Source organism: Nycticebus coucang, chromosome 8, assembly GCF_027406575.1.
Source record: "Nycticebus coucang isolate mNycCou1 chromosome 8, mNycCou1.pri, whole genome shotgun sequence".
In the NCBI taxonomy this organism is placed as follows: domain Eukaryota; kingdom Metazoa; phylum Chordata; class Mammalia; order Primates; family Lorisidae; genus Nycticebus; species Nycticebus coucang.
The window spans coordinates 117,656,414-117,682,147 of NC_069787.1; the positions used below are offsets into that span (position 1 = coordinate 117,656,414).

The following is a 25,734-nucleotide window of genomic DNA, read 5'->3' on the forward strand; positions in this document are numbered from 1 at the left end:
ATGACTAAGGGACACAACATAAAACCTGAATATAAAAGTTGAAAGGCGGCTGGGCACAGTGAGTGCCTCGTGTCTGTAATCCCAGCACTTTGGGAGACTAAGGCTATAGGATTGCTGGAGCCAGGAGTTTGAGACCAGCCAAAATATGTCAGATTATTTCTTGATAGGAACATAAATGTTACCTACCATTTGTTAAATACTAAGAGCCAAAGAATTTAAATATTTCTTTCTTTCTGATCTAAATAACAATGCTATGACAGTATGATTATTACTAAGAGATGGAGAAACTGAGACTTAATGAGGTTTAAGGAACTTGCCCAGCATCACACTTAGTTTGCTTTGGGACCGGAATTCAAACCTAGCTCCGCTACCCTGCTATACCTGTGATATAACACCCCATCCCACCTCCCAGCAAAGATAAGAAATCAAACTACTCACTTGCAGGCCTTTTATTATACATGTCTTGAAGCCAACTTTCTTCTGTTTGTACTGCTCTTGGAATTTTTAGATGCAAATTTTGATAGATAGTTCTGAAATGTAGACAAAATATTAGTTTTGAGTACACCTATGTAGTTGTTAGCAGGGCTTCTAAATACTTCATTTAATAGTCAAGTAACAAATACACGGAGAAGATCTTGATTCTATTTTCTTTGAAATATTTTCTTCCATGCTTATCTCTTCAGGAAATGTAGGCAGAATGTGTTTGCATCAAACTTGTTCTTTGGAAGGAATTCCTTTCTAAGTCCCAGTGGCTTCCAATGTCATGTTACATCCCTTGGGGAGTAAATGACTACTGCTACGTCTGTACACTTGTGGTGGCAGTGGTGTGTGCATTTCAACATTTACTTGAATTCAAATCGGGACAAAGTGTTCATTTTCAATAGCTTAAAAACAATCCAAACTCTTTTTAAAGGGCTGCTGTTACATTACGTGCATTGTAGTCAAACAATCTGCAGTGTTTGGAGTAGTCTAATCAGTTATTTCAGTTATCCTTGATGTGATAGGAAGGCAGGAATTCACTGACTTGTAGTAGTTAAAGTAATATTTACTGGTAACAAGTAAATGATATTATTTTTCAAGTTCCTTTGTCTCTTTGAATTTCAATGTAAAAAATATAATGTGCTGGGTCTTCCAAAATTGTCACACAGTATCTTTTTTTTTTTTTTTTTGTAGAGACAGAGTCTCACTTTATGGCCCTCGCTAGAGTGCCGTGGCCTCACACAGCTCACAGCAACCTCCAACTCCTGGGCTTAAGCGATTCTCTTGCCTCAGCCTCCCAAGTAGCTGGGACTACAGGTGCCTGCCACAACGCCCAGCTATTTTTTGGTTTGCAGTTCAGCCGGGGCCGGGTTTGAACCCGCCACCCTTGGTATATGGGGCTGGTGCCCTACCAGCTGAGCCACAGGTACCACCCGTCACACAGTATCTTTTCAAACGATTTAGTTAACTTCTGGATTGTCACCTTGTCACCTCACTTCTCTCATGTCTCCACCTTCCTTTTTGAGGCTTTATTCCTTGGCATGTTGCATCAGTGAAGTGTTTTTGTTTTTGTAATTCTGAAATGACTGTGCCCTGTGGTAGGAGAGGAACTCCTCTGTAGAGACACCTGTGGGAGTCTCTTAGGGAGTTTTATTTATCTAACTGCCCAGAGACACAAGTTAGACTACCAGGAAAGGAAGAGAAATCCTTTAAAGAGAATATTTAGATATTTATTTCTTTCTGATCTAAATAACAATGCTATGATAGTATGATTATTACTAAGAGATGGAGAAACTGAGACTCAATGAGGTTTAAGGAACTTGCCCAGCACAACACAACTTGCCCTACACAACGTTTAATGGTTCCTGCGCTCCCCCTTCCAATTCAATGGTTAACAAACACCGATATATTATTCATGTAAGTCTCTTTGCCCTCCTTAAACCAACACAAAGGATTATTTTGGAGATTCTGGGTAAAGATGAGAAATAGAAGACAGTAACAAAATTAACATTAACTGAGAATTCACTCTAGAGTGCAGCATGTGATAATAGTTGCTTTACTCCCATTATTTCATTTATCTTTCCATAAAACAATGAAAGCATTTTTAGAGTCAAGGAAACTGAAGCTTCTGAAGATTAGGAAATCTCTCAAAAATCACTAGGGATTCCTGGCTCCCTCCAAAACCTGCGTTTTTCCACATTCATCTGCTTCCTAAAGTTTGCCCCATTTCCAACAGGAATAGTAATAAGACAACTAAAAATAGAAGTTGAGTCAATATAAGGTGCATTTTGGGGAAAGTTTTGGACATATTTCTTGAATTCTTTTTTTTTTTTTTTGTAGAGACAGAGTCTCACTTTATGGCCCTCGGTAAAGTGCTGTGGCATCACAGCTCACAGCAACCTCCAACTCCCGGGCTTAAGCAATTCTCTTGCCTCAGCCTCCAGAGTAGCTGGGACTACAGGCGCCCGCCACAACACCCGGCTATTTTTTGGTTGCAGTTCAGCTGGGGCCCGGTTTGAACCCGCCACCTCGGTATATGGGGCCGGCGCCTTACCGATTGAGCCACAGGCGCCGCCCTTGGACATATTTCTTTAAAAACACTCAGAATCTCACCAAATTCACTGGAGAATGCTTGGAAATATAAAAAGTATATGAGAGAAATTAAGAATCTGATATAGGAAAGAGAAGTCCCCATGGGAATTCAGGTCAAGATGGCAGCTAAGTACAGAATTTTCCTTCCTTTTCTTCCCAGATTCTTGCTGAAATAAAACACTTTAAACAGTTTAAACAAAAAACTAGCCTTGGAAAATAAGAAAGGTTAATAGACAAGGAATATTAAAAGGAAAAAGTGATTATAGGTTGATAGAAAGCCAGAGCAAAGATTACTGCAGTTTAAGACAAGTGAGGTAAGTAAGGTTCTTCCAAACGAATCCTGAGAAGCTTCTAGCTGGACCCAACCAAAGAGAGAGGCCTGGGGGACGTCGTCAGGGTAGTTCAAGGTATGAAATTTGAACATCTGTCCAGGCAGCTGTTCCTCTCCCAGGGCAGCTGGCAGCAGTTGTTTTTATTTCCACACACAGTCCAGAGAACAGGCTTCTAAAAATAGTGGGGCACCTGCCCAGGGAGGTTTTAGCTCTAAAAGGGAAGCAGAGTAGGCGTTTACTCAGTACTTACCCAACAGGCTTGGTTGAGAAAAGATAAAGTGACATTCCTCCCAGAAAGAACTCTAACCATATAGTAAAGTATCCTTTTCCTAACTCTAGTAATAGTGGGTTACCCAGCTTGACTGCTCCTTGCCCAGACACTCTGCAGAAAACTGGCTGTGCTACTCCCCACCCACCTGGATCATAGTAAACCCTCCCAGGCAAGCGGTAAGGAAGATCCCATTCTAACCACTTACCAATCATCCCTTTATCATATAAAGGATTACCGGTTACTGAGGGACAATCAATAGGATAGCAAAGGAAGAGCAAGATAAATAAACGAACTGCCCTTGAAAAAAAAAAAAAAAAAGAGTACAAGGAACAAAAGAGAACTTCAGTATATAGTGCCCTCAAAGACATAAAAACCAACAAACCAAAAAAGTCAAATTATTTTGAACAGCAACAATCAGAGAACAAGAAGTGGTTCTTGGAAATTACAAATATGAGTCTTTAAATAAAAAATTCTGTACAAGGGATGTATAGTAACCTGAAAACATCAAAAGTCTTGAAGATCCTGAATATATGAAGAAAAAAGTGTGAAAGATGGAGAATCTATCTAAGAGGTCCAATAGTCTAGCCGGGGTCCTGAAGAAGAGAGCTGATGATGAAGAGGAAATAAGCAAAAATTATAGAAGGGTTTGAGAATCAGACTGATAGTGACGCCAGATGATGGGAGGCAATGAAGCAAAGAGCTCTGAGGAAAACGGTTGTAATCTATTCTTTTATGCCAGGTTATATCATTAATCAAGCAAGCATGAGGGCAAAATGAAGACATTTGCAGTCAGGCAAAAACTCACACATTTAACTACCTATGAGACTTACATGAAAAAATTACCTGAGGTGTTTTTCCAGAAAAAGGAAAAGGAATTTTAAAAAGGCGGCCATGGGGAAACACAAAAGTGAGCCCATTAAGCGCAACCCAGAAAAACTGGAGACAACTAAAAACAACTGAGATTTGAAAAGTTCACTTGTTAGGAGACAAGTTTTTCAGATGGAAGATTATATTTTCTTGTCCATGGATCCAGTGGCATTACTGGCTTCTTAACGTGGAATTGTATGATTCATTAGTTTTCAATTTTAACAACTAACTTATAACACTTTAATTATAAATATCACTAAAGCACTTTAATTGTGTTATTCATTGGTTTTCAATTTTAAGAATCAACCTCTAACACTTTAATTATAAATAACCTAAAGCACTTTAATTATAAATAATAAACCAAAATGCAACCATACAAAAATTTGGCAAAGTAACATAACTTTTGTGTGAACATACATATATTTTAGTATAATGTGTTATGTAATATATATGTAAATTGTTAATTGGGGCAGAAGAAGTTAGAGAAAGAAGAAAGGAAGCGTAAGTACATTAATGTGTTAATTGCTCATAAAAGTCAATTGATCTAAAATAGATAAATCAAGAAGTAGAAGTTTAAATACATACTTTCAAGGGCTAAACGTGAGGGAAACTAAAAATAATGTAACTACCAAAATGGAGAATTGGAAAGTCAATAGTTATATCAGAAACTGATAAATCAAGGATTGAAAATGTTGTTTAAAATTATAATAGGAACAAAATTGAAACTGTTCACTTTGGTAGGTGTGAGTAAAGGTGGAGAAAGGCATGGAGTGTGTCAATTTTATAACTTTGTATACTTTATTTTTTAACCATGTACATATATTTTTTTACTGAAAATTTGAATTAAAAGGACAAATGAGGCCAGGCACAGTGGGTCACGCCTGTAATCCTAGCACTCTGGGAAGTGGAGGTTGGCAGATTGCTCTGGCTCACAAGTTCAAGACCAGCCTGAGCCAGAGCAAGACCCTGTCTCTAAAAGTAGCCAGATGTTGTGGCGGGCCCCTGTAATCCCAGCTACTTGGGAGGCTGAGGCAAGAGAATCACTTCAGCCAAGAGTTTGAGGTTGCTGTGGGCTATGAGGCCTTGGGACTTTACTGATGGAGACAAAATGAAACTCTGTCTTAAAAAAAAAAAAAAAAAGGATAAATGAAAACATGTAAGTGGGACAAAACAATTTTCTTTACACTTAAGAATTTAAAAGTTGCTTATAAAAGTAAAGTTAGGGTAAACAATAATTCAAGATTGTAGATTTAGTTTGATGCTGAGATTTCAGGGAAGATTTACAAAGATGTTTTTCTGGTATCTTCCTATTATAGTTAAAGTATTTGAAGGCTAATAGCAATACAAAGAAGAGAGAAAAAAGAAAAGCCACAATTTCCTCTCTCCTCGGCAAAAGGTATCCATGAGCACTCTCAAATTTAGCCAATAGAGGCGTATATTCTAAACTTCCACAGCACTAATTGAATGCATGGCACACATTTATTATTTTTTTTATGTTACATTGATAAAGTAGTCATCATTTCTACAGCTAGGGTAATAAGCTGCACACAGGTAGAGGATTTGTCTTTCTCTCTTCCAAATTTCTACCAGTTAGACATCTTTCAAAAACCCTTTTTGAATAAATAAGTTGTAAATGGCATGGATTATTTTACTTTCCAACATATTTATCCAAAAGGCAAACATTATTAGGCAACTTCAAAAAAATAATAATATGAAAATCAAAACCATTTTCTTACCTATCTAAAGTCATTTCAGACGTGTCTTTCCTAAATATCTTAGGAATACCTGTTGAATGAAACATTTCAAAGTAAGCTGCTCTGTCTATAATCAGTGGTTCTCAAAAGGGCAATTTTGCTGCCCAGGGACAAATAGCAATGTCTGGAGAGATTTTTGATCATGATAAGGGTGTGTGCTACTAGCATAGCCAGAGATAGAGGCCAGGGATGCTGCTAAAAACACTATAATACACGGGACAGGCCTCTATCCCCCAAAGAATTATACAGACCAAAATGTCAATATTGGAAGCTTGAGAAACCGACTCTAAATAACTGCTCTGCCTGTCTTTTAAAGGAAGTGATTGGAGTGACTTCAGGACAGTTAAACACGCAAAAGGGTTTAGCAGCATAGCACCCTTCAGGGACTTCCCCAGGAGTAACAGGAAGGCGCGCGTGCGTGTGCATGTGCGCGTGTGCGTGCGCGCGTGTGGAAAAAGGAGAGGAGGGGAGGGGAGAGGTAACACTCCGTGAAATGTTATAAAAATGAACGTTTCATACAGCACTGCCCAAATTTCACCTTTTACTAAGGGTTCCATTTATATCCTAAATTGTGAAGCATCACAACAGCTCAGCCAAGAGTTCAGGGCATTGGACCGAACTGAATGCGACAGACTGCGGGTGTGTGGAGTGGGGCAAGCACGGAAATCAGACACCCAGGGAGGCAAGGCTCGGGAGCGGGGAGACCAGGGCCCGGACGGTACTTTTATGGGAGGAGAAGCTCAAGCGGAGGCCCGGGCTCATCTGGCTACTTGTTTCGCTCGGCGTCTCGATGGCAGTCAGCGTGGAGCTCAGGCTGGGGCTGACGACGCTGGCCAAGCGGGCGCGGACTTCCTGCGAGTCGTCACCCAAGTCCAAGCCCTTGCAGAGGTACTCCTCGTACGACCGCATAGGGCCTTCTAACATCTTCGACTCCTCCGCCGCCGCCGCCTCTTCCACATCTTCCTCCTCCTCCTCCTCCTCCTCCTCGTCTTCCTCTTCCTCCTCCTCATTCTCCTCTTCTTCCTCCTCCTGCTGGATGTCCTCCGCTTCTAACCCGTCCTCCGTCTCCTTCCGGCCCTCCTCCTCCTCCTCGGGGTCTCTGGAGCCGCGACGAGAGTGCAGGTTGGCCATGGCTGGCGGGAAGCGGGAGCCAAGCGGGATTGAAGCGGAATCACAGCGGGAATGCAGCGGGCGCCTGAGCAGCCGCCGGGGATCGGGTCTCTCCGGCCTGGGCCGCGCTGCGTTGCGCGTCTGTTTCCCTGGGCAACGGCGTGCCCCGCCCCCTCCTGTATTTAAAGCTGCAGGCCGCGTTTAGCCGAGTGTTGCTACCCGGGGAGGGGCCCGGTCGCCCGGGCTGCCAGGGTTCTTTCCGTTCGCTAACTCCCCTGGATAGACACCCACAATGCCACCCGGTAGACAGATGTTTGTTGGGACTCAAAGTCAAACAGGCGTCAGCCCTTGGGCCCTAGTTTGCTGATTTAATTTTTTTAATGGCCTTACATAAAATTAGCATATTAAAATGTTTTAAATATTAATTGTCCTAAATGCTAATATTAGTATTAGGTTAATATTAATTAATTTTGATTACCGAGATTTTTGGTGCTCCCCACTATATCCAGCTCCTACCTGTTGCTTGTTCCACTTGGGTCTTTTTGAGACTTTGTTTTCAGTTCATTGTACTTACTCACATTTTTGTAAGCTATTTTTATACACACAAAATGATGTACAGAATAATATTGTGGACATTCGGTTGGCTGACCCTTACATTAGATGAACAGGGTTGCATCTAAAAGTCCCCTTGTGTGATTTCAGCTAAATCACTTGATCTCTTTCAGAATCAAAGAGATTCTTTGGGTGCGAATTGGTAATAATCCATATATATCCCTAAGATGTTTGTGGGTATCTGCTGGGGTCCCACCCAGTGGGCAGCGTCCTTTAAAACTTGTGGAACTGGTGGCTATCGACTGAGGAAAAATAAAGTTAAAAACTGGAAGAGATAAAGAGACAAGACACACAGAATAGAATTTTCAAAGATGGGAACATAGGGGACCACCTAGCTTGTGGGGTTCAAGTGAGTGGCCCTGACTGTTCCACCCAGCTTTTAGTGAAGGCTATTTTCTCATTTAGCTGAGAGGGTAAGCTGAGGAAGGGAATAAAAACATTAGCAGCTTCTCAGAGTAAGCGTGTTCTTGTTCTATTTATAATCATTAACTTTAAGGATCTGGGCTCTGTGCCCATAGCTCAGTGAGTAGGGAGTCAGTCACATACACCACAGCTGGCAGGTTTGAGCCCTGCTCTGGCCTGCTAAACAACTGCAACCAATAAATATATAAATATATATATATATGGGCATTGTGACAAGCGCCTGCAAGTTCCAGCTACTCGGGAGGCTGAGGCAAGAGAATTGCTTAAGCCCAAGAATTTGAGGTTGCTGTGAGCTGTGTCGTCAGGGCACTCTACTGAGGGCGACATAGTGAGACTCTCTCTCAAAGAAACAAACAAACAAACAAACTTTAAGGGTCTGGGCAACCTTGAGAAATCCAAACCCTGAACCTTGTGTGGCGGCAGCCTCCTGTCTGTGGTCAAGCACAAGGATTCCTTGGGGGAGGTTAGACCCCTCCAGTTACTCCACGGAGCAGACACAATGGCATCAGTCTTCTCTGAAAAACTGGTAGAAGAGAGGAATTTTCTTCAGATCTCCACCTGAAGGCATTTCCCTCCATGATTAGTGTACAAGCTCTCCTGGCCATATTTCAGGGCTTGAGCTGCTCCCTTGCCATAATACAAATCCCCACAATGGGTATTAGTTTGACTGTTACTGGGCAGGGAATGACTGGTTAATGTCCCTTCCCCAGCCTTGCACATACTTCTGTTACAGCTATTGTCCTTCAGAGTGGTTATAGACCCAGCAGGGGTGTTTGCAAGCTGTATTCCTTACAGGCCAGGCTTCTAGTAAAAGCAGGAATTGCTCAGACAAGTAATTTAGCTGCTAGTTTAGAAGTAAGCTAGCTAAACTGTTTTTATTCTGCCTTGCTCAACTTATTTTTCTGTTTTTCCCCTTTCTGGAGGTGTTTTCTCTTGCCAAAAATGGGGTCTTCAGTCCCCATTCTCCCTGCAGATATCAATGAAAGTTAAACGCCTGCCTACAACTATCAACACATCTCATCCCAAGACCAGCAAGAACACAGTTGTAGTGAAGTTAGTTGTATTCATTACTTGTTGCTGTTGGATCGGGATAGAAATGGGGTGATAGTCTGTGGAAAGGAGACAAGGACAGTCCAGGGACCAAAGAAGAGTTTATTAAGGAAAGGAACAGAGGTGAGGTCTGATCCAGAGTCAGCCTGCCTGTCCCGGTTCCAGGCCTCTTTATCAGGCTTTTTGGTATAACAGAAATGTGGGTGGAGGTAGCTGTGGGAGGGCTTCTACAGAGGGGCTGCTAACCAGGGTGAAAAGCCCACCCTGCAACATTCCAGGAGTAATTGCCCTGCAATATTCCAGAAACGTGGGGCTTTAACTATTGTCTGCAGTTCCATCTTTGGTTCAATTCATTTGACCTTTTTGCCCACTTCCTCTAAAGGACTACCTCAGTAAGATAGCGGCTGTGATTATGCTAAGGAGTACCTAAGGTTTGAGGATCCCTTTTCCACACTTGCAGCAAAACGTCTCAATAAGAGGATGTTACAAAGATTATAGGATTTAGACTTAGATTAGATGATTTGGGAGTGGATCTAAGGAAGCAGAATTTCTGTCACAGAGCAGGGCAATTCTATGATAGAGTATTTTGTGGTGTGTAGTGATCTTATTTTTGTCCGTGCTTAGGCAAAACTATGAAGTGGCCTTGTTTTGTTCCATTTTGTCATGGGATCAGGGTACCCTTGTCTGAGGTTGTTATTCCTTAAGAAGGTCTCTGTCCAACAGGAGGACAAAAGGGCCTGTCTGTGAACACTTGAACAATATTGGGGTCTGTGTGTGAATAACACATCACGACCTCCCAGCCATGAACTTTCCAGCTCAGGGGATTTGTACTAACAGGGCTCTAAAGGAAATAGGAAGTGAGAAGTTAGGTGTCTAGATTCACAAAGCTGTTTTGTGACCATCCAATCAAATGCATATTGAGTGCTACTATTAACCACCTCTCTGCTGGTCCTGGTCCCTGCCCTCATTAACTGCCCACAGCACCAGAGCCTCTGGATCAAGTCCAGCAACCATCAAGCACAAGGGCAGAACAGGAGGTAACAGGCACAAAATCACCCCTGTACTCCAGGGAGTCAGAGGGAAAATACACAGAATATTTTTGAAAGGAGAAGAGATCTTGAAGGTGAGAGAAGCAGGCGGTACATGTGAGGGGACATTTGAGTTGCTTTGGAAGAAAGGGTGCAATGTGGGGGGCTGGAGGGGAGCGTGAAAGGCATTCCAGCAGGTTCAGGGCAGGAAAGGAGGGCCAGCTCAGGGCACTGTGCATACATGAGGTACAAATAAGAGAAGTGGAATACAAAAAGGAAAAGAAAAAGGCCAGTTCTTTTCTAGGTAATAATAGCATTTTGACGCTGGAAGCTATCTAAAAGATGGTAAAATTCAGTCAGGTTCTTCTACATAGGTGAAGGACTTGTTCAAGAGCCGGCAAGTGTGTTTCTGTTTCCAGGGTCCTGAGGTCCCGAGAGAGCCGCCTGGAAATCAGGATATGGGGTGAAAGGGGCCAGCAGAGAGGGTCACAGGGCTTGTGCTTACTGGAATTCCCTGCCTCTAGCTCCATTCTCTGACTGCTGCAGCATTTTCTTCATTACATGATGAATGAATGTGTTAAGCACTCCTTGTTTTGAGCCTGTGTTTAGACTTTCTTGAAAATCTTAGGGAATTTCCTTCCTTTGGATCCATTTACTCTACAAAGAATAGTGTCTTCTTTATCCATAAGGTGATGTCACTTTCTTGTTTGGGTCATTCAGAGACAATACAATGGTGGGCCACTTTGTATTCGCTTCCCCTTTCCCAGGGTTAAGCTGGAGTCAAGGGCTTGAGATTTGAGATCCAGACACCACCCCTGACCAACTGTGTGACTTTGAGGTTATTGAGCCCCAGTTTCTTGATATGTAAAATGGAAATAATAGTACATTTCCACTTACCTCCCAGGGCTATTTGGAGATAAAATTCAATTATTATTTTATTGTCTTTTTGAGAACTAATCTTGTTTTTTATTTTATTTTTTAAGACCACATAATTCTGTTTAGAATACAATGTGAGCTTCTATAATCTGTAAAATAATGTCTCTGTAAAAACTTCAGAGGTATGTGGATTTTTTAAAAAAATTTCTTTCACAAATACATAATGTTCTATTATCATTACTTGATGTTTTGTTTTCTTATCCTTTCGTCTTTAATTGACACATAATAATTTTATGTATTTACGGGATACAAGGTGATGTTCAGGGTATTTATTATAGCATATCACCTCATACATTATCATTTATTTGGGGTGAGAACATTCAAAATCCTCTCTTCTAGCTATTTTGAAATACACAATATTATCAACCACAGTCACCCTTATGTGCAATACAACATCAGAATTTACTCCTTGTATATCACTGTAGCTTTGTACGTGTTGGCCAATGTCTCCCTCTTCCTTTCCCCTCCCTAGCCTCTGGTAACCATTATTCTGCTCTCTACTTCTATGAATTAACTTCTTTAGCTTCTACATATGAGTGCGATCACGTGATATTTTTCCTTCTGTGCCTAGTTTATTTCACTTAGTGTCCTCCAGTTTTCTCCATGTTGCTGTAAATGATGGGACTCCATTCTTTTTTATGACTGAAGAGTACTCCATTATGTATATGTACCACAGTTTCTTTGTCCATTCATCCATTGATAGACATTTAGGTGGATTCCATATTTTGGCCACTGTGACCAGTGCTACAATAAACATGGGAGTGCAGACACCTCTTCAATGTACTCATTTCCTTTGGATCTAATAATGGGATTGCTATAGTACTATTTCTAATTTTCTGAGAAACCTCCATGCTGTTTTCCATAACAGCTGTACTAATTTATATCGCCACTAGCAGCTGTAGATGTGTTCCATTTTTCCACATCTGTGTCATCATTTGTTATCTTTTTCTCTTTGATAATAGCCGGTCTCATTAGAGGTGATAAATCATTATAATTATGATTTGCATTTCTCTGATGATTAGTGATTAGTGATCTGTTTGCCATTTGTCTGTCATCTTTTGAAAAATGTCTATTAAGATCTTTTGTCCATTTTTTAAATTGGATTTTTTGTTGTTTTCTTTTGAGTTCCTTATATATTCCAGATATTAACCCTTTGTCAGATGCATGGTTTCCAAATATTTTTTCCATCTTATAGGCTATCTCTTCACTCTGTTGATTATTTCTTTTGCTATACAGAAAACTTTTAGTTTGATATGATCCCATGTGTCTATTTTTGCTTTTGTTGCCTATGCTTTTAGGGTCTTATCCAAAAAAATCTTTGCCCAGACCAGCATCATGAACAATTTCCTTTATATGTTTCTTCTAGTAGTTTTATTGTCTGGGTCTTACTTTTTTTTTTTCCCCCCTTCAGTTTTTGGCCGGGGCCGGGTTTGAACCTGCCACCTCGGGCATATGGGGCCAGCACCCTACTCCTCTGAGCCACAGGTGCCACCCTTGGATCTTACATTTAAATGTTCAATCCATTTCGATTTGATTTTTGAAATGATAAGAGATAAAGGTGTAACTATTTTCTTCTACATGTGACTATCCAGCTTTCCCAATAAATCCACCATTTATTGAAGTGCCTGTCTTTTCCCCATGGTGTGTTCTTGCACTCTTGTTGAACATAAGTTAGCTATAAGCATGTGAATTTATTTCTGCATTTTCTACTCTGTTAGGTGGGTCTCTGTGTCTATTTTTATGCCAGTACTATGGTATTTTAGTTACTATAACTTTGTAGTATATTTTGAAGTCACGTAGTATGATGACTCTGGCTTTGTTCTTTCTGTTTGTCTTTCTATTTATCATTTCCCTTTAAAAACTGCCATGCAGGGGCAGCGCACCTATGGCTCAAAAGAGTAGGGCACTGGCCCCATATGCCAGAGGTGGCGGATTCAAAGCCAGCCCTGGCAGAAACTGCAAAAAAACCCAAAAACTGCCATGCATGGTCTGGCTTGGTGACCTCACGCCTCTGGGAGGCTGAGGCAGGTGGATTGCTGGAGTTCACAAGTTCAAGACCAGCCTGAACAAGAGTGAGAACCTGTCTCTACTAAAAAAAAAAAAAAGGAAAATTGAGGCCAAGAGTTTGAGGGGTTGCTGTGAGCCATGTTGCCTGGGCACTCTACCAAGGACAACAAAGTGAAACTCTGACTAAATAAATATAAAAACTGCCATGCATACCACTCTGTTGAGAAAGGTAGGAAAGTGAATTTTTGTCCAGTTCAAACTTCTTATTTGCATGTCCGTTCTTATTTGAACGGGCTATAGTAACTCCCTAGTGTGTTCATGAAGCAAGCACAGTGCCTCTTCAGCATGCTTTTGTTAAGCATTGTTCTGATTCACTCTGGAAGAACACTACCAAAGGACTGCAGCCTTGATGATAGCTAATTAAGAATGTGCCTGTAGGCTCGGCATCTATAGCTCAAGTAGCTAAGGCGCCAACCACATACACTGGAGCTGGTGGGTTTGAATCTGGCCCAGACCCGCCAAACAACAATGACAACTATACCAAAAAAAAATAGCCAGGCATTGTGGCAGGCGCCTGTGGCAGTCCTAGCTACTTGGGAGGCTGAGGCTAGAGGATTGCTTAAGCCCAAGAGTTTGAGGTTGCTGTGAGCAGTGACGCCATGGCACTCTACCAGGGCGACAGCTTGAGACTCTGTCTCAAAAAAGAAAAGAAAAAAAAGAATGTGCCTGTAATGCCAGCAGTGTGGTAGTCTGAGGCAGGAGGATCACTTAAGGATCGTCTGAGCAAGAGCAAGACCCTGTCTCTACAAAAACATAGAAAAATTTGCCAGGTATGGTGGAGCACAGCTGTAGTCTTAGCTACTTGGGAGACTGAGGTGGAAGGATGGCTCACGTGGATTAGTTTGAGGTTGCAGTGAGCTCTGATGACACTACTGCACTTTAGCCTGTGGGAGGTACAGTGGGGGAACACAGTGAGAACCTCAGCCTTAGGAAAGGAAATAGGATTTATGTTTTAAAGAGAAATCTCTGCCTTCTGAAGAAGGTATAAACTAGGTTGTAGCAATAAGGACAAATGTAGTATTTCTAGCAAAATTGCAGTGTATTAATTTCTTTTGCATAGTAATCCAGAGAAGGTGGTTTAGGTTCTTGGAGCAACCTTCATCTATCAACAGACAAGGCCCCAGGTTCCATCAATCTTACTGCTCCCTTATTTCCTAAGATGTGGTCCTCATCCTCATAGCTAGATGCCATGTCATCATTCCAACTGGGGAGGCAGAAAGAGGAAGAGGAGGGTAGCCATGTGTTTTGTTTGTTTGTTTGTTTTTTAAAGAGTATCATCTGTAAGTTAAATGTATCACTTCCATTCACATATTCTTGGTCCAAACCAATTATATACACTGGCATATATAGCCATTATTAAACCAATTATATACACTGGCATATATAGCCATTATTAAACCAATTATATACACTGGCATATATAGTTAGAAGCAATAGAGGTTAGACATGTCATTTCTTGCTGGGAAGCCATGGACTTGTTGAAAGTTGTAACAAGGTGTGGGGGTGGTCAGTGATTGAGATGTTAGGAATGGATCCTGAGGACCAGTGTGGATCCAGTGTGGAATGGATCCTGAGGACCAGTTAGCAGTCTCCATCATGGACCCTGGTTAAGAGCAGAAGAGAATGACATCTCATACCCAGGACAGGTGAATAGGACAAGCCCACCCCTGGCAGATACCAGTATGGCTCACGCATGGGAAGGAACACCTGAGGTTTCTGTGTGTTAGGGGAGGATGAATTTGAATGGTCGTTGTCAAATTACCTGGAAGGCTTGTTAAAATATAGACTGCTGTGTGTTCCCCTGCAGAATTTTGGTTCTGGGGAAGATCTGAGAATTTTCATTTCTGGCAATTTTCCAGATGATGCTAGTATTACTGGTCCACAGATCAAACTTCAGTTACACTGTCTTGTGCCCAACTAGCTTATATTGGTTTTGCTTCTCAGAACTAACAAAAAGGGGTGTGTGTGACAGTAATAATATAGTTGAGCCCTATGTTTTCAGCTGTGGAATTCTAGAATCCCTCGTCATTGTGTTACTGAGTGGATCACTGCAGACTGAACTAGGTAAACTCCTTAACGTACCCTGTTTCCCAGAAAATAAGACAGTGTCTTATTTTAAGGTGTGTTCCCAAAGATGCGCTAGGTCTTATTTTCAGGGGACGTCTTATCTTTCCTGTAAGTAGGTCTTATTTTCGGAGGATGTCTTATTTTCGGGAAAACAGGGTAGATGAGCATAATCACTTCCCTTTTGATTTCCTAATCCCCAGTTTCCCTCTCCCTTGCTAATTCCAATAGTGTATCCTGTGAAGGCACTTCAAGCATCACTGATGCTTCAAGCAGATTTCGCTGTGTGTTTACTTCACAAAGATACGTGCAGTACCTTATTTTTATAGAGTTTGATTAATATTTTAAAGAGAATTTTATGAACATAGGTCTTGGTTCTTCAGGACAAGATGGAACATGATTAATTTAGTGGCTTCCCTTTCTTAATTTTAAGAAAGACACTGAATTTACTGAGTGAGGTAACTGAATTCCTCTACATTAGTTATGGAATGAAAATGAAAACAAGGGCAAATCAATTTGAAAGTAATTACATTTCCTGAGGAAATGACCCAAAAGTGGATGGAATCTATTTATAGGCCTCATTTTTGATTATTGACATCTGCATTTTAGCTGTGGTTGGACTGTCTCATTTCTAATTCCAAGTTGCATTTAGCAGGTGGGGGTGGACAGAGAGGGGCAATCTTTAACCGTGTCAAAGTCAGTCCTGAGAAGGATGGACTGAGGACACAGCTAAAAAGCAGAAAGGATCCCATCTATGCAGAAAACAAGAAATGTTGCACAAGCAGGGACAGGGGTGAGGCCCTAGGTGGTGGTCAAGTCCCAAGCATGTGGCTCGTCAACACAGTCCTTGCTTTCTGGATTACAGGGAACCCAGCCTAGTGGAGGGGGCAGGGACTGCAGTTTCGAGAGAAGTGCCTTGATGTTAGATTCAGGGCTAGGCAACTCCAATTATTTTGTCAAAAGTCCAGGCAAAGAATCTGAATAGATAGAAAAATAAGTCAAGAGTGTGAGGCAGGAGATCAGGTGGGGCTGTGGCCACCACATAGTATTGTCTGCAAAGCGTTCAGGGAATTAGATCTCAGTTGAGAAGTAACTGTCAGCTTGAACTCCACAAGTTTTCTGGGCAAGCATGTTGTAGAGAGGGTCAGGGCAGTTTCTGAGCGTTTAGATGCTGCTTCAAACAAGTAGGTAACAATGCCTGAGCTGGCAAAGTGACTCTGCCTGGGACACCCAGGCTGAGTCTCTACCACCCAGAGTACCCTAATGAATTGGATGAGCTAAAATCCCAAGGAGACATCAGAATCTTTTTCTCTAAAAACTTTTCTTAAACATCTTTTCTAGAGTCTGGGATTATTGCCTTTAAAAAAAAATGCAAAAACCTATTATTTTTCATTTCAGAATGTATGGATTTACTTCACTGACCTGATAAAGCAACTTAATTTGAAAGACAGCATCAGGCAGCGCCTGTGGCTCAGTCGGTAAGGCGCTGGCCCCATATACCGAGGGTGGCGGGTTCAAACCCGGCCTCAGCTGAACTGCAACCAAAAAATAGCCGGGCGTTGTGGCGGGCGCCTGTAGTCCCAGCTACTCGGAATCGCTTAAGCCCAGGAGTTGGAGGTTGCTGTGAGCTGTGTGATGCCACGGCACTCTACTGAGGGCGATAAAGTGAGACTCAGTCTCCACAAAAAAAAAAAAAAAAAAAAGAAAGACAGCATCAAGCAGTATTCTTTCAAATATGTCCTTTTTAGTTCTTTATTGTTAAATTTTTAAATAAATACAGCTCAATACAATTATACAAACTGTATGCAACCAGTCCCAGATCAAGGAACAACATTTTACCAGCCCGCCCTACCTTCCAGCCACCACCCACCCACCAGGGGAGCCATCTTGCCATCTGTTAGCACTGATTACTTTTGTCTGTTTTTATTTTTTACAAAAATGGAATCATACAGCATATACTCTTTTAAATATGGCCATTTGGCTGTGTGTGCTATAGGTTTTGCATCCTTTCTGCTCTATATGTAGTATTCATTGTGTGAATATATCACAGGTTGTTCATTCTTTTGTCTTTTTTTTTTTGAGACAGAGTCTCACTTTGTCACCCTGGGTAGAGTGCCATGCTGTCATAGCTCACAGCCACCTCAAACTCTTGGGCTCAAGCGATCTTCCTGTCTCAGCTTCCCATGTAGTTGGGACTACAGGTGCCCTCTACAATGCCTGGCTAATTTTTTCTGCTTTTAGTAGAGATGGGGATCTCACACTTGCTCAGGCTGGTCTCCAACTCCTGAGCTCAGGCAATCCACCCACCTCAGCTTCCCAGAGTGCTGGGATTACAGGCGTGAGCCACTGCACCCGGCCTTGTCCATTCTGTTGATGAGTATTTGGGTAGCTTCCAGTTTGGGGGTTATTATAAGTCATGCTGCTATGAATTTCTTGTTACAAGACTTCAGGTGAGTATATATTCACATTCTGTCAGTACTTTACTTTTATTATTATTTTTTATTTATTATTAAATCATAGTTGTGTACATTAATGCAATCATGGGGCACCATACACTGGTTTTATACACCATTTGACATATTTTCATCACACTGGTTAACATAGCCTTCCTGGCATTTTCTTAGTTATTGTGTTAAGACGTTTATATTCTACATTTACTAAGTTTCACTTGTACCCTTGTAAGATTCACCGTAGGTGTGATCCCACCAATCACCCTCCCTCAGCCCATCCTCTCCCCTCTCCTCCCGTCCCTCTCCCCTTTTCCCATATTCTTAGGTTATAACTGGGTTATAGCCTTCATAAGAAAGCCATAAATTAGTTTCATAGTAGGGCTGAGTACATTGGATACTTTTTCTTCCATTCTTGAGATACTTTACTAAGAAGAATATGTTCCAGATCCATCCATGTAAACATGAAAGAGGTAAAATTTCCATCTTTCTTTAAGGCTGCATAATATTCCATGGTATACATGTACCACAATTTATTAATCCATTCGTGGATCGATGGGCACTTGGGATTTTTCCATGACTTAGCAATTATGAATTGGGCTGCAATAAACATTCTGGTACAAATATCTTTGTTATAATGTGATTTTTGGTCTTCTGGGTATATACCTAGTAGAGGAATTATAGGATTGAATGGCAGGTCTATTTTTAGATCTCTTAAGTATTCTCCAAACATCTTTCCAAAAGAAATGTATTAATTTGCATTTCCACCAGCAGTGTAGAAGTGTTCCCTTTTTTCCACATCCACGCCAACATCTCTGGTCTTGGGATTTTGTGATGTGGGCTAATCTTACTGGAGTTAGATGATATCTCAAAGTAAGTTTTGATTTGCATTTCTCTGATGATTAAGGTAGATGAGCATTTTTTCATATGTCTGTAGGCCGTGTGCCTGTCTTCTTCAGAGAAGTTTCTCTTCAACTCCCTTGCCCAGCCTGAGATGGGATCATTTGTTCTTCTTTTGCTAATACATTTGAATTCTCCGTGGATTCTGGTTATTAAACCTTTGTCGGAGACATAACCTGCAAATATCTTCTCCCATTCTGAGGGTTGTCTGCTTGCTTTACTTTCTATGTTCCTGGCTGTGCAGAAGCTTTTTAGTTTGATCAGGTCCCAGTAGTGTATTTTTAAAGCTGCTTCAATTGCCCGAGGGGGTCTGCCTCATAAAATAGTCACCCAGACCGATTTCTTCAAGAGTTTTCCCTGCACTGTCTTCTAGTATTTTTATAGTTTCATGTCTTAAGTTTAAATCTTTAATCCAGTGAGAGTCTATCTTAGTTAATGGTGAAAGGTGTGAGTCAAGTTTCAGTCTTCTACAGGTCACCAGCCAGTTCACTCAGCACCATTTATTAAATAGGGAATCTTTTCCCCACTGAATGTTTTTTTTTTCTTTTTAATTTTCTTTTTTTTTTTTTTTATTGTTGGGGATTCATTGAGGGTACAATAAGCCAGGTTACACTGATTGCAATTGTTAGGTAAAGTCCCTCTTGCAATCATGTCTTGCCCCCATAAAGTGTGACACACACCAAGGCCCCACTCCCCTCCCTCTGTCCCTCTTTCTGCTTTTCCTCCCCCCCATAACCTTAATTGTCATTAATTGTCCTCATATCAAAATTGAGTACATAGGATTCATGCTTCTCCATTCTTGTGATGCTTTACTAAGAATTATGTCTTCCACTTCCATCCAGGTTAATACGAAGGATGTAAAGTCTCCGTTTTTTTTAATGGCTGAATAGTATTCCATGGTATACATATACCACAGCTTGTTAATCCATTCCTGGGTTGGTGGGCATTTAGGCTGTTTCCACATTTTGGCGATTGTAAATTGAGCTGCAATAAACAGTCTAGTACAAGTGTCCTTATAATAAAAGGATTTTTTCCCTTCTGGGTAGATGCCCAGTAATGGGATTGCAGGATCAAATGGGAGGACTAGCTTGATGCTTTGAGGTTTCTCCATACTTCCTTCCAGAAAGGTTGTACTAGTTCGCAGTCCCACCAGCAGTGTAAAAGTGTTCCCTTCTCTCCACATCCACACCAGCATCTGCAGTTTTGAGATTTTGTGATGTGGGCCATTCTCACTGGGGTTAGATGATATCTCAGGGTTGTTTTGATTTGCATTTCTCTAATATATAGAGATGATGAACATTTTTTCATGTGTTTGTTAGCCATTCGTCTGTCGTCTTTAGAGAAGGTTCTATTCATGTCTCTTGCCCATTGATCTATGGGATTGTTGGCTTTTTTCATGTGGATTAATTTGAGTTCTCTATAGATCCTAGTTATCAAGCTTTTGTCTGATTGAAAATATGCAAATATCCTTTCCCATTGTGTAGGTTGTCTCTTTGCTTTGGTTATTGTCTCCTTAGCTGTACAGAAGCTTTTCAGTTTAATGAAGTCCCATTTGTTTATTTTTGTTGTTGTTGCAATTGCCATGGCAGTCTTCTTCATGAAGTCTTTCCCCAGGCGAGTATCTTCCAGTGTTTTTCATATGCTTTCTTTGAGAATTTTTATTGTTTCATGCCTTAAATTTAAGTCCTTTATCCATTTTGAATAAATTTTTGTGAGTGGGGAAAGGTGTGGGTCCAGTTTCAGTCTTTTACATGTAGACATCCAGTTCTCCCAACATTTATTGAATAGGGAGTCTTTCCCCCAAGGTATGTTCTTGTTTGGTTTATCGAAGATTAGGTGGTTGTAAGATGTTAGTTTCATTTCTTGGTTTTCAATTCGATTCCAAATGTCTATGTCTCTGTTTTTGTGCCAGTACCATGCTGTTTTGAGCACTATGGCTTTGTAGTACAGACTAAAATCTGGTATGCTGATGCCCCCAGCTTTATTTTTATTACTAAGAACTGCCTTGGCTATACTGGGTTTTTTCCCGTTCCATACAAAACGCAGAATCATTTTCTCCAAATCTTGAAAGTACAATGTTGGTATTTTGATAGGAATGGCATTGAATACGTAGATTGCTTTAGGAAGTATAGACATTTTAACAATGTTGATTCTGCCCATCCATGATCATGGTATGTTCTTCCATTTGTTAATATCCTCTGCTATTTCCTTTCTGAGGATTTCATAGTTTTCTTTATAGAGGTCCTTCACCTCCTTTGTTAGGTATATTCCTAGGTATTTCATTTTCTTTGAGACTATGGTGAAGGGAGTTGTGTCCTTAATTAGCTTCTCATCTTGACTGTTATTGGTGTACACAAAGGCTACTGACTTGTGGACATTGATTTTATATCCTGAAACATTACTGTATTTTTTGATGACTTCTGGGAGTCTTGTGGTTGAGTCTTTGGGGTTCTCTAAGTACAAGATCATGTCGTCAGCAAAGAGGGAGAGTTTGACCTCTTCTGCTCCCATTTGGATTCCCTTTATTTCCTTGTCTTGCCTAATTGTATTGGCTAGAACTTCCAGCACTATGTTGAATAGTAAAGGTGACAGAGGAAAACCTTCTCTGGTTCCAGTTCTAAGAGGAAAAGCTTTCAGTTTTACTCCATTCAGTAAAATATTGGCTGTGGGTTTGTCATAGATAGCTTCAATCAGTTTTAGAAATGTGCCATCTATGCCTATACTCTTCAGTGTTCTAATTAGAAAAGGATGCTGGATTTTATCAAATGCTTTTTCTGTATCTATTGAGAGGATCATGTGATCTTTATTTTTTTTGCCTCTGTTAATATGGTGGATAACGTTTATGGACTTGCGTATGTTAAACCAGCTTTGCATCCCTGGGATGAAGCCTACTTGATCATGATGAATGACTTTTTTGATGATAAGCTGTAATCTATTGGCTAGGATTTTGTTGAGAATTTTTGCATCTATATTCATGAGTGAGATTGGTCTGAAATTCTCCTTTTTGTTTGGGTCTTTCCTGGTTTTGGTGTCATGTTGTTGTTTGCTTCATACAATGTGTTGGGGAAGATTCCTTCTTCCTCAATTTTTTGGAATAATCTCTGCAGTACAGGAATAAGCTCTTCCTTGAAGGTTTGACAGAATTCTGGAATGAAGCCATCTGGACCAGGGCATTTTTTGGTTGGAAGATTTTTTATTGTTTCTTTGATCTCAGTGCTTGAAATTGGTCTGTTCAGGAACTCTATTTCTTCCTGGCTGAGTCTAAGGAGAGGGTGTTATTCCAAATATTGATCCATTTCCTTCACATTGTCAAATTTCTGGGCATAGAGTTTCTGGTAGTATTCAGAGATGATCTCTTGTATCTCTGTGGGATAAGTTGTTATTTCCCTTTATCATTTCTGATTGAGGTTACTAGAGATTTTACTTTTCTATTCCTCGTTAGTCTGGCCAATGGTTTATCTATTTTATTTATTTTTTCAAAATACCAACTTCTTGTTTCATTAATTTTCTGAATGATTCTTTTGTTTTCAATTTCATTGATCTCTGATTTGATTTTGGATATTTCTTTTCTTCTACTGAGTTTAGGCTTAGATTGTTCTTCTTTTTCCAATTCCATAAGATCTCTTGTGAGATTGTTGATGCGCTCTCTTTCTGTTTTTCGAATTTAGGCATCTAAAGAGATGAATTTTCCTCTCAAAACTGCTTTTGCAGTATCCCACAGGTTTTGGTAGCTTGTGTCTTCATTGTTGTTATGGTCAAGGAAGTTAATGATTTCCTGTTTTATTTCTTCCTGCACCCATCTGTTCTTCAACAGAAGATTGTTTAATTTTCATGCCTTTGGGTGGAGTCGAGCATTTTTTTAGAGTTGAGTTCCACCTTTAGTGCCTTATGGTCTGAGAAGATACAAGGTAAAATTTCAATTCTTTTGATTCTGTTGATAATTGTTTTGTGTCCCAGGATATGATCAATTTTGGAGAATGTTCCATGTGGTGATGAGAAGAATGTATATTCTTTATCTTTGGGGTGGAGTGTTCTATATGCGTCTATCAAGCACAGTTGTTCTAAGGTCTCCTTTAAATCTCTTATATCTTTGTTTAATTTCTATTTAGAGAATCTGTCCAGCTCTGTAAGAGGAGTGTTAAAGTCCCCTGTTATTATGGTATTATCAGATATCATATTGCTCAGACTGAGTAAGGTCTGTTTCAAGAATCTGGGAGCATTTAAATTGGGTGCATAAATATTTAGAATTGAAACATCTTCTTGTTGTATTTTTCCTTTGACCACTATAAAGTGACCATCTTTGTCTTTTTTGACTTTAGTTTCTTTAAATCCACATGTATCTGAAAATAAGATTGCAACTCCTCTTTTCTTCTGAATTCCATTTGCCTGAAAAATTGTCTTCCAACCCTTGACTCGGAGCTTTAATTTGTCTTTTGAAGCCAGGTGTGTTTCTCGCAGACAGCAAATGGATGGCTTGTGTTTTTTAATCCAGTCAGCCAATCTATGTCTCTTCAGTGGGGAATTTAAGCCATTAACATTTATTGAGATAATTGATAAGTGTGGTAGTATTCTATTCGTCTTATTTCGTGAGAGTCCATTGCTTAGTTTTATGTTTTGCATCAGTGTGGAGGTTAGGTTCTGTCCTTTAATTTCTGAGTTCTTACTTTGCTGGTGATCCATTGTGGTAGTCAGTGTGCAGAACAGGTTGAAGTATTTCCTGTAGAGCTGGGCTTGTTGTGGCGAATTTCCTCAATGTTTGTATATCCGTAAATGATTTGATTTCTCCATCAATTTTTAAGCTTCGCTTAGCAGGGTACAGAATTCTGGGCTGGAAATTGTTCTGTTTAATTAGATTAAAGGTAGATGACCATTGTCTTCTTGCTTGGAAAGTTTCATTAGAGACTTCTGCGGTCACTCTGATGGATTTGCCCCTGTAGGTCAACTGGCGCTTACTCCTGGCAGCTTGCGGAATCTTTTCTTTTGTCTTGACTTTGGACAGGTTCATCACAATGTGTCTTGGAGAAGCTCGGTTAGAGTTGAGGTGACCTGGGGTCCGATATCCCTCTGAAAGCAGTGTGTCAGAATCTTTGGTGATATTTGGGAAATTTTCTTTTATAATATTCTCTAGTATGGCTTCCATTCCTCTGGGGCATTCTTCTTCCCCTTCTGGAATTCCTATAACTCGTATGTTGGAACGCTTCATAAAGTCCCATAATTCTGACAGTGAACGTTCTGCTTTCTCTCTCTTCTTTTCTGCCTCTTTTACTATCTGCGTAATCTCAAGAACTTTGTCTTCTACCTCTGAAATTCTTTCTTCTGCATGGTCTAACCTGTTGGTGATACTTTCCATTGCATCTTTAAGTTCCCTAATTGACTGTTTCTGTTCCTTCAGCTCTGCTATATCCTTTTTATATTCTTCATATCATTCATCTCTTATTTGATTCTGTTTTTGGATTTCCTTTTGGTTATTTTCCACTTTATTAGCAGTTTCCTTCATTGTTTCCATCATTTCTTTCATTGTTTTCAACATGTGTATTCTAAATTCCCTTTCTGTCATTTCTAACATTTGTTTATAGGTTGAATCCTCTGCAGTAGCTACCTCATGGTCCCTTGGCGGGGTTGTTCTGGACTGGTTCTTCATGTTGCCTGGAGTTTTCTGCTGATTCTTCCTCATTGGTGATTTCTTTTATCTGTTTCCTTGCCCTAATTTTCCTTTCACTTCCTCTTGCTCTTTAAGTTCTCGTGCCTGTGGACTAAGGGTTACAGGACCAGAATGGTGAGAAGGTTGAAGAGCAAAAAAGGGATGAAAGAAAGGAGGACCGAGTGATAAGAAAAACAAAGAAAAATAGAGAAAGGAGAGGGGGTGGGTAAAGGAATATTGACAAAAAGAAGAGAGGCACAGAAAGAGGGAGACAGAGCAATATATGTGTACAGTAGGGTACTTTGATACAATCTTAAAAAAAAAACCCCACCTTTTGGGGGTGCCCAGTTGGGTGGTTCCCTTGAGGTCAGCAGCTGTTTGATAACTTGATCAGACACAGTACCCCACCTTCACCAAGTAGAGAGAAAGACAAAAATGCTATAAATCAAACCAAAACAAGCAAACAGAAAACTTTATGGGATAAAATTGGGTGAAAAATCAAATAATAGCGGTAGAAACACTAGCAAAAATGAAGTTCTAGTTATTGAAAAAGGCAGCAATGGGAAATTATAATTAAACTAGAAAAATTGAGAAAGAAAAAGGATGTGTATGGAAAAGGTTGAAATTGAAAAACAAAACAACATCAACAACATCAAAATAAACAAAAAAACAACCTAACAAAAAACACACAACCAAAAACAAAGCAGTATGTATATATTATTGAATGTTGTCTGGGCAACACGTGGTATTCTGGGGTATGAGATGTTAATCACAGTGCTGATACGACTGGAGGCTGCTCATTTCTCAAACTCCAGCAGGTAGACACCCTAAATCTCTCTTCAGCCCACTTAAAAGGCACTTTGAACTTGTAAACTTGCTGAGCAGAAGCTTTCCCAGGAAAGTGCTTGTCGCTGGAATCACTGCTGAAGTGGCTATCCACTGACCCAGTGTACCAAAACTGGTCTCAGTCTGCCCCTGAGGGTTAGGGCTGCAAGGCGGCTCAGACCCCACCCTTAGGCTACTTGGTCGCTGGGTTACCAGCTCCCACCCAATTCTAGCTCTGCGACCCTGAGGGCGGAGCTTGCCGGGGCAGATCACTCACAATGGCTCCCTGTGACCCACAGCCAAACACTATTAGCTCCGTCTGGCTCAGCAGCTCAGACTGGGGCCCTAGACAACGGCCAAAGTTCTCTGCACTCCCGCTCAGGCTCTCCCCAAGGCAGTTCAACTGAGTGCCAAGTCCAAAGACACCAAAACAGTTCACAGGTCAGGCCTTTCTGGTTTGCAGTCTTGCTGCTACTGAACTTACAGTTGCGGGCGTGTTTAGACGGATTGAACACACGCGACCACTTGTCGTTTTTCCACTGTTTTCATCCTCCTCTTGCTGTCCAGAAGTCTCTCGCCGACTCCCTGTATTCTCACTGGGGTGATGATAGGCAGATCCCACCAGCCAGAGATGCCTGGAGTCCTATCTCCCCAGACTCACGGTGCCCAGATGCAAGGAAGCTGTTACTCGGCCGCCATCTTGCTCCGCCTCTGCCAACAACCAATATTTCAATAAGAATTGTACCATTTCTGTTTCCAGGAAGTCCCTCCGACTTCCCTACAGATCTCCCAGGAGCTGCAGGTCCCAAGGTGAGAAGAGCTGCAGCAGAGATATA

At 40.8% G+C, this 25,734-nt stretch overlaps 1 protein-coding gene across 1 annotated transcript in view; it reads right to left on the minus strand.

The window, feature by feature from the left end:
- The window catches only part of ERICH6 (glutamate rich 6), a 38,447-nt gene extending 31,439 nt beyond the window's left edge, over nt 1-7,008 (minus strand). The window contains exons 1-3 of the mRNA XM_053599879.1: nt 6,518-7,008; nt 5,778-5,826; nt 439-530 (exon numbers count right to left, since the gene is read on the minus strand). Of these exons, the coding sequence (XP_053455854.1) occupies nt 439-530; nt 5,778-5,826; nt 6,518-6,926 (550 nt within the window). The 5' untranslated portion in view covers nt 6,927-7,008. The remainder of the gene's footprint in view (nt 1-438; nt 531-5,777; nt 5,827-6,517) is intronic.
- Nucleotides 7,009-25,734: the final 18,726 nt, after the last annotated feature.